This window comes from Molothrus aeneus, chromosome 6 (genome assembly GCF_037042795.1).
Source record: "Molothrus aeneus isolate 106 chromosome 6, BPBGC_Maene_1.0, whole genome shotgun sequence".
In the NCBI taxonomy this organism is placed as follows: Eukaryota; Metazoa; Chordata; class Aves; order Passeriformes; family Icteridae; genus Molothrus; species Molothrus aeneus.
Window position 1 is genome coordinate 30,405,334 of NC_089651.1, and position 14,804 is coordinate 30,420,137.

At 36.2% G+C, this 14,804-nt stretch overlaps 1 protein-coding gene across 21 annotated transcripts in view; it reads right to left on the reverse strand.

Moving 5' to 3' along the window:
* The window catches only part of GPHN (gephyrin), a 271,026-nt gene that overhangs the window by 147,400 nt on the left and 108,822 nt on the right, over positions 1-14,804 (reverse strand). For all 21 annotated transcript variants that reach the window (XM_066551468.1, XM_066551466.1, XM_066551464.1 and 18 more), the window contains exon 3: positions 12,000-12,057. In XM_066551468.1, the coding sequence (XP_066407565.1) occupies positions 12,000-12,057 (58 nt within the window). The remainder of the gene's footprint in view (positions 1-11,999; positions 12,058-14,804) is intronic.

Below are 14,804 nucleotides of genomic sequence, written 5' to 3' on the forward strand. Positions count from 1 at the left end.
TTATTTTTACACATTGCCTGTTTTATGTAGCGTTATTTCTTAGAAATACTCCTTAAAATACAGAAGACAATCCAAATAAATAAAGAAGGGTTATTTTCTGCTTTTTTAAACAAGGACAAGAATTTTAAAACATCTTCATGTTAAGCTCTTAGCTTCCTAAGGTACCCCCAGATACATAGATACATAGTTTCATTTTCCAGAGTGATACATCTTGGGTAATGCTCACTCATGTTAAATTACGTTCAACTACCAAGAACACAGAAGAACCCTTTAAAATGATGGAACTGAGCAGTACAAATTTCCATAGGGGATCAGCCTATTTGTTAAAAGAGAGGTTTATGTCATCACGGCTACAGAAGTTACTCAGAGAAAAAGTTACCATATTCGTATTTTAAAATCAAGGGTATTTTGATAGAGCATAACAATAACAAAGCAGGCGATAAATAATTAGAGAAAACAGAAATGTCATTCTATGCAGAAATGATGAAAGAAGTATATGTGTTACCTTTGCAGTCTTAGGATCCCACCTAATCTTGTCCTAATGATGAGGCAGATGAAATTGAACGCAATCATTTTTGCCAGAACAATTCTAGAAATTATTGTGTCTTTTTAATAAGAACGTATTTTAAAAAGTGAAAAACTCTTCAACCACTTTACCTTTAACTGAACTTTGAAGATTGGATGGCATTCCCCCCCTTATACCTTTTCTTTAGGACAATTGAGTCACAGAATTCCCAAAATCCTACTATAATTGATAAGTACAGAATCAGTATTACACTAAATAATATCAAAATGCTTCCTACTTTATCATGGCAGAATCCAGAAAATGAGCATATCAAAACCATAGGGGAAATGAAAAGGAAAACATCAAGCTTTAATCTTACATGAGTCCTTAATTTGAAAAGAATTGTTTCCTTTGCCTAAATAGGTGCATGCTAAGACACACATCAGTAGGGTGCTCAAAGATAATTCAGAAGAGCAAATATTGTGACCTCAGACACAACAAATTACATAATTTGTCTTGCAATAGCAAAACATTCTGTTTGGTAAAGCACATAATCTTGCACCCAAATATAAAATACTACTGTTGTCCAGTCAAATACTTAGTGTTTCTTACACACATCATGGCAAAACTAATTGGTTTTTGTTAGAACTACAGCTCTGTGAGATAATTTGTCCATATAAATCCCACTTCCTTAAGGATCTGATGCCTCCACCCAAGATGAGTCTGCTCCTGTATCTGTCCTTTTCTTACATGGTGGCATTGCTTATTAGTTCCCTTAGGTAAAAACCATGATAATTAATAGTTCCACAAACTATTGACCACAAAAACTAAACAGCAGATAAAATATAGTGGTTATGAATATTAATGGACACGATAAACCTTTTTATCTTGGAAAAAACCCCAACAAAAAACAGAGGAAGTTCTTGGGAAAGCTTTTTTATCATGATACAGAAGCAAACTTCAGGGGAAGAATTTCTTTCAGCCTGATAACATATCTGCTGGACTTACTTCCTTAAAACGGTTGCAATACAGACCAATGTCTGAGGGACCTGGGGTTGTTTAGCCTGGACAAGAGGAGTCTCAGGTGGAATCTTACTGTTCTCTACAGCTGCCTGAAAGGGGATTGTAGCAAGGCGGGGACAAGTCTCTTCTCTCAGGTAACAAGTGACAGGACAAGAGAAAAAGGCATCAGGTTGCACCAGGGAAGGTTTAGATTGGCTATAAAGCATTGGAGCAAACTGCCCAGAGAAGCAGTGGAATCACTATCTCAGGAGGTGTTTAAAAGACATATACATGGGGCACATGGGGACAGGGTTTAGTAGAGGACTTGGCAGTGCTGGGGCTGATGTTTGAACTGGATGATCTTTGAGGTCTTGTCCAAACAAATGATTCTATGATTCACTGTAGTTCAGGGAGAAAATATTAGAATATACATTTTTGGAGGCTAAATGTTCAAAAATTCTTTACTGATGAGGTAGATGATCAAACCATTTGGAGACTACTGGTCCAGAAAATAATTTGGTTTTTTCTTTGAAGAGTCTGCCAGAAGGGCTGGCACTCTCTAAGTACTTAGCTCAGACAATAGAGTTTCACTAGTAACAAGGGCACTATATGATGAATCTCACATTTGCAACCTGACATGCAGTGTTATAGGAACACAAGTGCTGGCTGAAGGCTTGGGACACATCTACCACAGCCTGTTAGTACAAACCAGCCCTTTTAATATCTCTGATTAACAGACTTTGGCTCAGATTGCAGAGTAGCCTTTGATCATATGAACTGGAATCCTTTCAGATGAAACTTATTTGGAAGACGGACTTCAGCAGCATGTATAATCCACTCCAGCTGTTAACAGGCACACAGAATAATACCAGAAGTAGTGTGAAATAAAACATATCAAAGAACATATGATGTATGCTGGATCTCCAGCACCACATGCTTTACTTTATAGATAGATGTGTTTTATTGGTTTGCGTGACTTGGGAACACAGACACGACTCAAGAGAGACATTCATTTCTTGGCACCAAGGACAGTGTGGCTAGGGCTAAGGCAGGCATTTTTAAATTTGTCTCTACACATTTGGCTATGATTTTATTTTGCTGGAAGACATCCATTTCTTGAAGCCTTTAGGACATCAGCTAAGCCAACATTCCAGCTCTGTGCACTATCAGAGATGAGATGATCCACTTACCCAACATACTCAGTAAAACATAGAATTCACTTCTAATTTTTCATTTTACATCAGTGCTCAGACACAGCTAATCAGCACAAAATCTCACCTAGACCAATCTTGTGCAACTGATATAAGAAAGTATTTGGGCAAATAAAATGCCTGTAGCCACAGTTCAACATGTCAATACTTTTATACCATTCCTTTATGATATCTCCTTGAAGGAAGTTTTTGTTTGGTTTACCATTAAAAACATTTCATGTCTCATATTCTGTTTTAGACAGTGGACCTTATACATGACAGGGTCACTAATAGGAATAGGACACCACAAAAACCCTAATTAATTAGCAGAGAAGTTGAATGAGGTGCAATCACACACTGAAGTACTAAGCATCAGTCTATTCATACAGTTTACAAACCTGCATGTCACAGGGAGGCTTGTGCAGCTCTTGGTGTCTTCCTATTGTGCTTTCCAATCATTTCTTAAAACACAACCTTAACAATCATCTGAAAACATGTGATGAAAGCAAAATAAACTACGCTATCCTGGCAGAATTATTTACAGTCTGCCAGTTGCAAATCTTTTTCAGGAAAACACAGTGTATTAAACTGGTTTCTGCTGTGCTGTGTGTGTTCTTTCTTTTTTCCCCCCCTTACAATCAGTGTATTATCAACCAATAGAAAACACATAATCAAAACTTTGGCACCTGTTTTCAGGCAGTCTTAAAATTTGCATAAATTAAGAATGAGAGTTAATTTTAAATGTGCAGTATAAATAAGGAAGAATGTGTTTGAAATGCAACCAAATGTGCCACTTGTGAACATTTCTGTCCCGGTCTCTTTATCTGTTCCCCACATGAAAGTGCTTCTATAAATTAGATTATTTTTATAATCTGACTCTAAATATTTTTCAGTGCTAGTGTGCCATTTTTGTGATTAAAGGAACAGCCCCTTCACATTCCATTGTACATGCTGTGGCACCAAAGGCTCATGCACAAGAGAAAAAGTTCAGTGCTCTGGCCTTGGTTCCCTTCTCCTCAGTCCATCCCCATGACTCCCATGCCTCTGCCCCTTCAGTTGCCCCTGAACACTCAGCTAATAATAGTAACCACACTGCTCAGCACTCGCTCTTGGATCATAGTAGTCTAATTAGAGGCTTCTATTTTATATGCAAATTGGAATTGGGGATTTTTTCACATCTCCTATACACATAATTTAACATTAATCTCTGCTGAATTTTATCAGGTGGATTGTCACCCAACCACTCAGTATTTTAATGTCCTTATTTGCAGTAATATTTAATTTCTCTACAAATAATAATTTTCTTAATTCACTAAGATACAACCTGTAAATAGCTGTACAACTGAGGGTTATTAAAAAAAAAAAAAAAAACACCAAACCAAAAAACCCTAAACAACACTCCTGATCTCTTTTTCTCTATATACAAAGAACCAGCATAGAGAACGTGAAGGTTTGGGGTTTTCTTTAAAAGAAGCAAACCAAAACAATCCTGATGGCCTTCTCTCTTATATATATAGGTCTAGAATTCACCTCTTGTGACAATCATAAAAAGAATAAATTTCAGAAATAAATTTACCACATGAAATGAACCTAATATTGATCTCCCTCAAACTCAGTCAAGCCCCTAATTACTTATGACATTATTAGTTTTGATAGGATAACATTAAATTTTCTTCATAGACCTCAAATAAGAATCATCAGAATGCATTCTTACAGGGTAAATAAAACCATCCAAAACTTAATGTAACAGGTCACGTGGAAAATTATTAGGGCTTTTATATAAACTTGATTTACTTAAACACTTGCCAAAAGCTATTTGCTGCTTAATGAGAGGAGCATGTTTTCTCATCTCATTCATGCTAAGTGACATCCCATTTAAGAAATTACTTTTCCAGTGAGAACAGAAGGCACTGAAAACATTGCCCAGTATAAGGAGTCAGATGAAAAGTACAAGAGCTGGTCAGAAGATGCCCTAGGAGACAACTAGGTTTCAGCTGACGGCTGGGACAAAGATAGGTATTTAGCAAAAATGGAAAATGAAGGAAAGCCAGGAGGAATTTAGACAAAATCAGTTACTACAGCCACAGAGAGAGGCAGAGATTTTTTTATGCTGGAAAACAAGAGATTTCAATTCCTGTTTCTGACATATTTAATTAAGAAAGAATAAATAGACAAACAGGTCTGTGGAAATGAAAAATCTGATACACATTAATGTCCCCTCTTAAGGGCAACAGCTTAAATGCTGGGCAACCAGAAATGCTTAAAGGATGATGAAAAATAGGTTTGTCCTGTAAGCTAACTTACAGCTGTTTTTGTTCTCTATTTGCAGGAGAAATACAGAACTATTTTGCTTGTTTTAGAAAGCAAATAATAATATTTCTAAAGTTATTTTGTCTTGTTAGCATTGCATTTGAACTTCCATGGATGCACAGTCTTCCTGTCCTTCCCTTCCCCACGTGGCAATATTCCATGATCTGCAAATCACAGGGTAAACTTTTGTATGTTCATAAGATTAAACCACAAAATACGATACAAAATGCATTCGCTTAAATTCTACTCACATCAGGGGACAGGAATTTATAACAATGCTTCAGCATTTTCTATATTCAAGACGGCCTGGAAGAGTAAGATAACTAGGTAAGGTGGTCTCGTCTGTCATTTCTAGAGACATGAAGCCTCTGAAGCCACAAAGCCTATGCAAAGTAAGATGGAAGACAGCAGGAAAACAAAAAGTGACAATTCCTATTTTCATGTGGAAAGTTAGTGAGTATACTCTTTCTTCCAGAGTGTCTGGACATTTGATGCCCATGCCAGGAAAGCAGAGGAATGTTTTTGACACATTCAGCAGTCCTAAATCAGAGTTTGATAGACACCTCAGCCACCTCTCATTTTACATTCTTTCTGTAAAGGTGTTTTTTTTTGTTGAGAGTCTGTGACTCCAGTGAGTATCCATCATCCACAGAAGATGAGAGAAACAGATGAAAAGTCCCTTCAGTGAGTACTCCCCTAGGGAGTTTCTATACAGAAACTTGAGATAGCAAAAGTTATAGCATGGAGAACAGTCACATCCTCCAAGCAAAAGCAGTCTCAAACCTATCAGAGCAGAAACAATCCAAAAAGTCAAAACTGATATTCACAACTACTAATGGCTTCATAGGTGGGAGAAAAAAAAAATCCCACAACAGAAAAGGCATTCTTATGAAACACTCATATTTCACTGGTGTGAGACAGTGCCTGGACTAGTCAGGCTTGCACAGCCATGCTTGGCACCAAGCAAAGTCAGAATCCAGACTGCACCTTCCAGAAAAAGGTGGAAAATCAGTTTTAGAAGAAATAAAATGTAGATCAACAAAGGACTCATGAGAAGAAAAAATTACATAATAAAGCAGATAAGGAAATCACAGTCTAGGAGCAATATAATATGATTCAATATAATATAATCAACTGTGGACTAGAACTACAAGAGTGAAGCACAAATGCATGGCCATTATTAATGCTGCAGGGGTTGCAAATCTCCAGGTTGTAGCACAAATGCATACATGTGGATGAAAAATTAAAGCAAAGTAAGTTTTTGTTTTATATAAAGTTTTGGACAATTTTGTCACACAATCCCACACACAAAACTTTAGTTCTCTCTAGCATGGAAATAACATCTGTAACAACAGATTAATTATTAAGGATTAATACAGCAAGTAAAAACTCAGGTTTTTGTCATCTAAACAATGATACTTACTTGAAAAAGAACACTAGTCAGTGACTGACTCTGCTAATTCAGGATCTGGAAATTAACTCAGGAAGAAATTTGTGTGTTCATCAGGTGAACTTTGATTACAGGGAAATATGATGAGACAAAGTTGTTTTAGCTTAACACATCCCACTTCTCAATTGTCCTAGTTAGATTCATGTCCATAAGAAAGTCTACTTCATGAAAATCCAAGAAGCAAGTAGGAAAACCTAATCTGCAACTTTATCGGGGATTTCATACACTAAGTTGACATCTCAGTGTCAACTTTTTGTTACTGGTTAGGACACTTGCAAAAGGTTTTAGAAACTTTTCCTAGATGCAGGAGTATAATTAAGCTGTCTACTGGATGGTCAGACTCTGAGTGCATGTTAAGAGAGGTAGAAGACAAGTCCTCAGTTTAGTCAACACACATAACTAGCAATCTAATGGATGACATGTGACATGACCATCACATTTACCTTTTAAATCTTTTTAAACTTGTATCTGTAAGCTTTAGAGTCTATGGAGATGCTACTTAATACTCACTAGACATTCAATGGATAATACCCTTTTATGTCATGCTTAGTAAGAGTTCTTGTGCTGAGAGTTAGTAATTATAATTTGAGATGCAGAAGAAGGAAAACATGAGCAGAAAAACTGAGAACAAGAATTGCCATTCCTGCAAGGTAAATAGCAAAGTTTCTTGGTGCTCTAGGATTAGTGGGAGTACACACTTCAAACAGCTTGAGCCTCTTCAAAAAATTTATTCTGAGTGGGGAAACCTTTTTCTTTGTGCTGGATCCCAACAGATAAAGGAACAATAATCTCAGTATTATCATCAAATTCTGATTCCTCCCATCATAAACTTTGGAGAAACTATTTGTGAAGCACTTGGCCAGTGCTGATAAACTTGGCAAGTGAATATCCATACAGTGATGAAGTAAACCAGATCCAGGACTTAACCTCCTATGCAACACTGGGATGACAGCACACTTCCTTGTTCATGTAAAGCAAGGCTGATTCTGTAGAAGATGCAAAAGATATCTAAATACTGCCCCACTCTCCAGTGTGGAGACATATTTTCATAAATATTTTCAGGCACAACCCTGCTCTTGTGAACTATCCACCACAGTAGTTACAATAACATTTCTTTAGTGATTTTTTTTTAAATATGGGACTACAAACTGGCACTTACTGACAAATTACTACTTATTTTTGCCACATGTTGATAATTATGAAAATGCTTTGATAATGATCAAGGCCAGTATTTCTTGGCTGAAGACAAAGTTTGTGTGAGTTTCATCAGCTACTCTTATCAGCAAAAAACCCAGATTCTGGGATACAGCATTATGTAGGTATATGACAACACAAAGTGGGCAAACCAAATGATTTCTGAGAAAGTCTTGGAATAGACTGATTTTAATTGTAATCCTATCAAAGCTGCCAATTTTTGATGGCAGGGAGTACAGCTTTGCTCTGAAATACATCTTGCTGACACTGAAATCAACTTCCTTTGTTTCTAAGATGTTCCTAAAAATGACTGTGTGGAAAAGTTAAATCTTTTGAATTCCTAAGTCATATAGAGCAACTGACCTCTCAAGAAGACACAGCATTCACCATTTCTGGCTACTTCGCCCTCCCTCATAGGTTTTATCATTTTTTACTCTTGGATTATTATCACTGGAGTCTACTTTGTCAAAGACTGAAGACAATCTGAGAAGAATGTGCATAAAAATTTTCATGTATTAAACTATTGAGTTAACACAAACTCCTAAAGAAAAAAAGAGAGCTATACTACCATTACTCAGGGGAAAATGTCTGTAGTTCTAAATGCAACCTCTACTACTTTATGCATATATGTTTTCATTAAAATTGTATCTATAGAAGAATTATGAGTGTTCCTTGGGGAGCATAAAGTGTGTCTCTGTGAGAAAGGGTGGTTAATGGAATTAAAAACCCTCTCTCAATCTTGCTCCAGAACTGCTTTACATCTAAATTTACAATTTATAACTAACAAAATACTTCTAACAAGATTTCTTAAAACTAACTACCACAGGAGGGAACCACTTAACTTTATTCTCTACACTGGAATATCTGTCTCATGCCACAAATATTATAGGAATGAAATGTTCTGGCAATGTCTTTCTTGTGCATATTACTTTCATGAATTAAGGACCTGCTACAAAATCCATTTCTGGTCTTGAGATGAGATGCATGAATATGTCTACATGAAAAGTATATACGAAAGCACATAAAAACTCAACACAAAACAATTAAATTCCTTTCTGCTCTTGACTTGCAAATCCTAGCAAACCAAGTTTTTTTTTTTTAAGGAATCTATTAAGGAGTGGTTTTCTCATTCACTGAGTCTTCCCCTATAATAACCACCCTTCACCACATCATACATTTCCTTTGCAATGGCAGAATGTGGAAATCAAAAAGACCACATCTCACTATAAACCATAAGATTATACCGTTGACATAAATCTATAGGCACATCACATAAACGTTCCCTAATCTGTAACAGTCATAAATTGCTCTTTATTCTTGAGACAGTCTCCACGTTGCTCATCAAAACCAGTGTTGCCTGATAGGCTTGCCAGGTCCCATGCACACAAAATCATTTGGCTTGGAAGACCTCTCCTTTAGGCACATTCTATTACAGTAGGTGAGAAACAAGGCTGAAATCTGACAATGCTTTTTTGATAGTTTGAAAAGCTTCTTGCTTAGAGGATGAATATTCTGATGAGAATAGAAGTCTAGAGGAAGTTGAAACAATGACACTTTCTCAGAAATGTGCTGCAGTTTCTATATTTACTGTCTTCATCAGTTCTGGAAGTATTTTAAAACCAGCAGGTACTGAAAATGAAGTGACCTTGCTTTAACTGGTGTGGAGGAATGACAGGAATGCAGATGGCAGTATATCCATTTATGCATTCTCTGAAAGCTTCTTTTATTGAAGTAGAAGATCATATGATAGAGGACATACCTACCTTCTGGAAGAGTCTTCAGGGGGGAAACCTGAGATGGTATCTAGGTAAAGCTACCTGTTGAGTGTTCTCACTTTGGGAACCCAAGTACCTGTGACAAAAATCTAGGGAAGGTAGGCTTCAAGACACTTTGTTTCAGACTGATACAGATGTTGTGGAAGTGTAGTGGTGATTGGTTCCACACAATCCTTCCTAACCTTGGTATGCTGCATGAGATTAGTGAGGGTACATGTTATCACTTCTGCCATAAGTACTCCTCATTCACATGCCTGCAATAGTGTTCTACCTAGGATGAATTAATGAATTAACAAAATCAATACACTGGTTTTCCCCATAAGTTATTCCGAGCTGCAAAAGAGGTTAATCTACCACCTTTCCTAGAACACATGCAAATGCTAAGAGACTTATTTATTTGTCAAAATAACTATTGCTCTCTGTCTGATGAAGTTTCTCCTTTCCCATTTAAGAAAGCAGTTTACTTTTTATGGACTATCAGAAAACATGAAAATACAATTCACATAAATATAATTCAACAATCCATCAAGTTAAATCAGATTTTAAAAGTGAAGCTATTATTTTTGCATATTTCATCAAACTAACTTCCTTAATATTTCACGTTTAAATAGGGGAGAGGTAGTTGCAAGGCAAAATAACTGAATTAAGGTGCATGGAAGAAGATTCTGTTCTCTCTAGAAGCAAAATTCCAGTAAGCGGATTTGCCTTCTATTTTCTCCTCTCTCATTTTTCTACTCAAATCAGCTAGGAGAGCCTTTCAGATGTTAAAACTACCCCCTACATTTACTGCAAGGACACTCCATCTCGCTGTTTACCAGCTGCTATTCAAAACACATATGGACGAAATAATACTTCTTGATATCCAATATATATTTGTCTGTCTTGGTATCTTCCAGTAGTGCATTGTTTAATATAAATAACATATATTGCGGTTTGGGAAATTCAACCATTTAAGGTGTGGGAAGTGGCCTGACTTCTGATACAACCTCAAAACCCCACTACCTGAACAAGGCAGGAGAGCTACCAGAAACAATTAAAGGGAAGGATTCTTCCCCAGAACTTTAAATAGCTCTGACTTTGAACAACAAAATCCTTTTCCACACTTACATCCTGGCACAACTGAGACTAAGGAGTAACCCATCCTTTGATGCTTCTTAGGATCTCAAGCACTTAAACACCAGCTAAATAAGAAAAAGCTGAAAATTCAGAACAGGTGAAGATTCTCCTAAGCAGGTGAAGATTCCTGTGACTACTAATCTTGCAGTAAGTTCCTAAAAGTAAAATTATTTCCTATCTCCCAACATTCCATTTTTCTTTTTTCACTGAACTCAGTTTAGTACGATGAAGTCAGAAATATCAGCTTTCTTCAACATTAACAAAATATCAGTGGTATTGCTTTTCTTATATTAAAGTAAAAAGATTGTGGTTTAGGGTTTTTATAATTTTTAAAATAGTTTTGCAACAGTTCTCTGAGCATCATGAAAATACCCCTATTTAATTTTGAAAGCCTCTTTCTTTTATTCCAAGACCAAAGTTTGAATAGTGGATCTATCCAGTAATAAATCATGCTCCCCTTGATAAAATTCACGATAGAGAAGTCCATGAATCTTAGGTGATGAAAGTAAATTTTGATCATGATGGTGTGATAACTTTGACTGATGCAGACACAGGCAGTCACTCTGCAGTGAGTTGCTTGCAGTGGGTTTGATACTAATTGAAGAGGAATAAATTCTCACCATTTGCACACTGCAAAGTCATGTCTACATCAGATATTGCACAGTCACTTCCCTTCACAAGATTTTACAACTATTCTTAATTCTCTTTGCACAGCTGAAAACAAGTATGTGAAACAGTACAGTGGGTTAAGCAATCACAATGAGCAAGCAATATGTGAGACTGACCTACTAACAACCAAATGAGGAATCAGCTACACAAACTGTGCTATCAGGTACAGGCCAAATTCCCCCAGTACCCATCTTTCATTCCACTGAAAAACAAAACTGACACAAATTGCTGAAGCACATTTCAGGAGTGGACTTGGCTAAAGTGAGTTTTGTTACAATGCACATTACTTTGAAAGCAAACTTCAGTATTTATTGCTATCACTACTCAAAAACCAGTTTATTTATAACAATTTTTTTGCTTATAACAATTTTTTTACTTCATACTATCCCCTTCATAAGACAGACAATATTGAAAAATATGGATGTGCTTTAGATCTCAAAAGCAGAAGGACACTATATATATATTTTTTATGAAACTATAACTCAGTGTTCATCATAGTCCTCCATCTGTCTTCAGGTAGCAAAACAGAAATAGGTTGAATTACACAGGTTTCTGGCATCAAACAAATCCTGCTGAAGTCAGCTTAAGCTGAAGGTAAACTGTATTTGTAAAAATAACTAAAATTCTATTTTAGATGCATAAATATGGATCTAATAATTTTCCTTATGACACTTTCCTCTCTCTCCTATGACACACTTCAAAGCAAGGAATAACGTGGCTTTTTAATGTAACATTTCTGTAATTTTTCAAGGAAAGAAAATCAGTGTTGAAAAGCAGTAATACTGTACCTTGATTTCTTCTATTTCGTCTGGCACTATCTTGTATGCAGATATAGTCCCACCCAACCTGAAATCAGGAAAAAAAATTTCTCAAAATCAGTAACAGAAAATATAGTATGTTAAAAGTCTTATGACTTGTTCCAAAACATAACATTCCTTCTACCAATTTAGAGGTAAAACCTAGTAAGTCCCAAATCAAAAGCAAAAACCCTCCTTTCTTTATCCAACAAAAAATCCGCATGTGATTAACATAAATACTAGAAACAAGGTATCTATCACCTTAACAATTAAGTCAGCCAAGCAAAATTATCATCATCAGGCTGGTATTTTATATATTAATGGCAATCATCATATTCTATGATTTCTTGTTGATTGTCTGAGGCACATGGATGAGTTTAAGTGTTTGAAGACTGATGCACTTTGTGCTATTTCACTATGCTGCTACACAGTCTGAAATGCATCAAAATACCATTCTGGAAATTGAATTTTTTAAATTAAATGTGTATGTACAGACATCACAAATCACACAGACTCTATAGCCTCCATGTTTGAAAAAATGTCTGCAGTTAATGACTGGTCATAAAATTGGGTGATGAGTAATATCTGGCATTGACACAGAAAAAATAGAGTGTTTTGTCCTACATGAAACTCACTGAAATTACTTTTTGAAATCCTGCAAAAATCCTGGTAAAGAACAGCTCATATACTGAAGATGTATGAATAGCATGTACTATAAATGGTGGCTAATATTACATTTTGCCCAGAGACACGCAGACATGGCTTCTTTTATTTCATGAAGCAGTCTCATCGATGGTGACAATTCAGACCTAAAAATATAAGTGCACTAATGACCTCCTGCTGGCTCTACACAGCAATACTATTCATTTTCTGGATCCTACAAAAATAGAAGTTACATAAGAAACTATTTTTTGTAAACCAGTAGACACCTATCAAATGTGCATTTGAATTACCTCCCTCTTATTGGAATTTTTCTAATTGTCAGCATTTCTACACAGATGTATTTTCTTATATCTTGAAAATATTATAAATATTGTTTAGTCAAGAGAAAAAGAGAAGAGGAGACTAACACAGAAAACACATTAAGATTTTCCACGGAAGTCCTGCCTTTCCACACTTCTCCTGTAAATGAACTGTTTGAAGGTTTTACACAGAGGATGAAGTTGTGCATAGGAAAAGTCTGAAGTCCATCACTGCTCCAGGTAACATCAGCTGTGATTTCCAAGGTAGAGGCAGGGCTACATCCAAATTCATCATGGACAAAGAGTGTAGCAATTGCTCTCTCCCATTTCCTCTCCAACTTCCATTGCTGCCATTCATTAATTGAGGATAAAGTTGGAGAAAACTGAAACTTTTTTTGCCAGTGCAAGTACAAACATGAACTTTTATTTTTCATGACGTTGGTTCAACTGGTGATTCTAGGGATAGCTACAATAAATTGGCTTTAGCATCACAACGAAGGATTGCTCCATCAAACCGTGACAAGCAGTGGCTCAGGTGGCACGGTGACATTGCACCTGACCAGTCCCACAGCTACTGGAATGATGTCCATAAGAAAGAGACTTTTATGTGCTTCTTTGAGATCCATTCCTGGCTGCACTGTGAAGTACCCCAAAAATCACTGACTTTCTACCTCCTAGCGGAAGGAGAATACAGAACCTGTACTGCCAGCACTCCAGCAACATGGAATTTCCCCTGGCACATTCCTTTATTTGCCACCCTTGGCACAACTATTTAGAACTTTCTTGGAATATCAGAAAAAAAAAAATCTACTCAGTAAACTCATCTGACTCATACCATTAATTAGCATCACTACGCAAATAGTTCTGCAAAGTTTTGTGTTAAAAGTTTAACAAACTCTGAATCTGCCAAGTTGCAGCTCAAATTGTACCACTCTTAAAATGTAAAATGTCAGCTAACACAATTCCACATTTTTGAAAGAGAAAGACACATTAAAAATTCTGTTACTGTTTAAATAAACAACCTCTCACTGATAGCTCCAGCTCACATATCTCTTAAATTGTCCATTTACAATCCTACACTGACACCTTTATCTTTAAAATCCAGTCTACAAACATAAACAAATTTGAAGCTGAAAGAGAATCAGAGAACATTAATATACAATTTTATCAATGTCTCAGATTTGAAATGAAGTTTTTAGGGAAGTCTATACTTTCTTAATTTCAGACCATTTGACTGAAATCTATCTTATAACTTCTGAAAGAGATTCAACACAGCAGATTACAGTACCAGATTTAATTGGTGAAAGACATAAAAAAGACATTTCACTCTGTATATAAAGTTTGTCTGCGAGTTTCACAGAAGTTTAAAGGCATCTCACACACTGGGGGGATGCAGCTAACATAGTCACATCATTATTAAAAATCTCCAGCAGTCAGTTAAGTCTGAAGTGTAAGGGACTGGACAACATCGCACACACAAGTAACAGAGAAAATCAAAACCACTGTGGTGATTGCTAAGAAAAACCAGCAAAATCAAGGTAAATCAAAAATCAATGCAATAATGGATATGTCCAGCTTGGGGAAAAATTTCTATTTCAAGTGTTTCTCTGAATTACATTTAAGTGTAACCATCAATCGTGGCCTGTCTGGAAGCTTGCTTGTCATTTTGCAATTCCTTGATTTGATTACTGACATCTGAAAGGAGACCAGACAATGATAAACAGGAGATTTCAGCTATAGGATGATACAGAGACCATGACAGAGGGCTTGCACATGGCATATTTTTTCACTTTGTTGTGAAAAACCTTCCTCTTCAGGTTTCTTTTTTAGAATA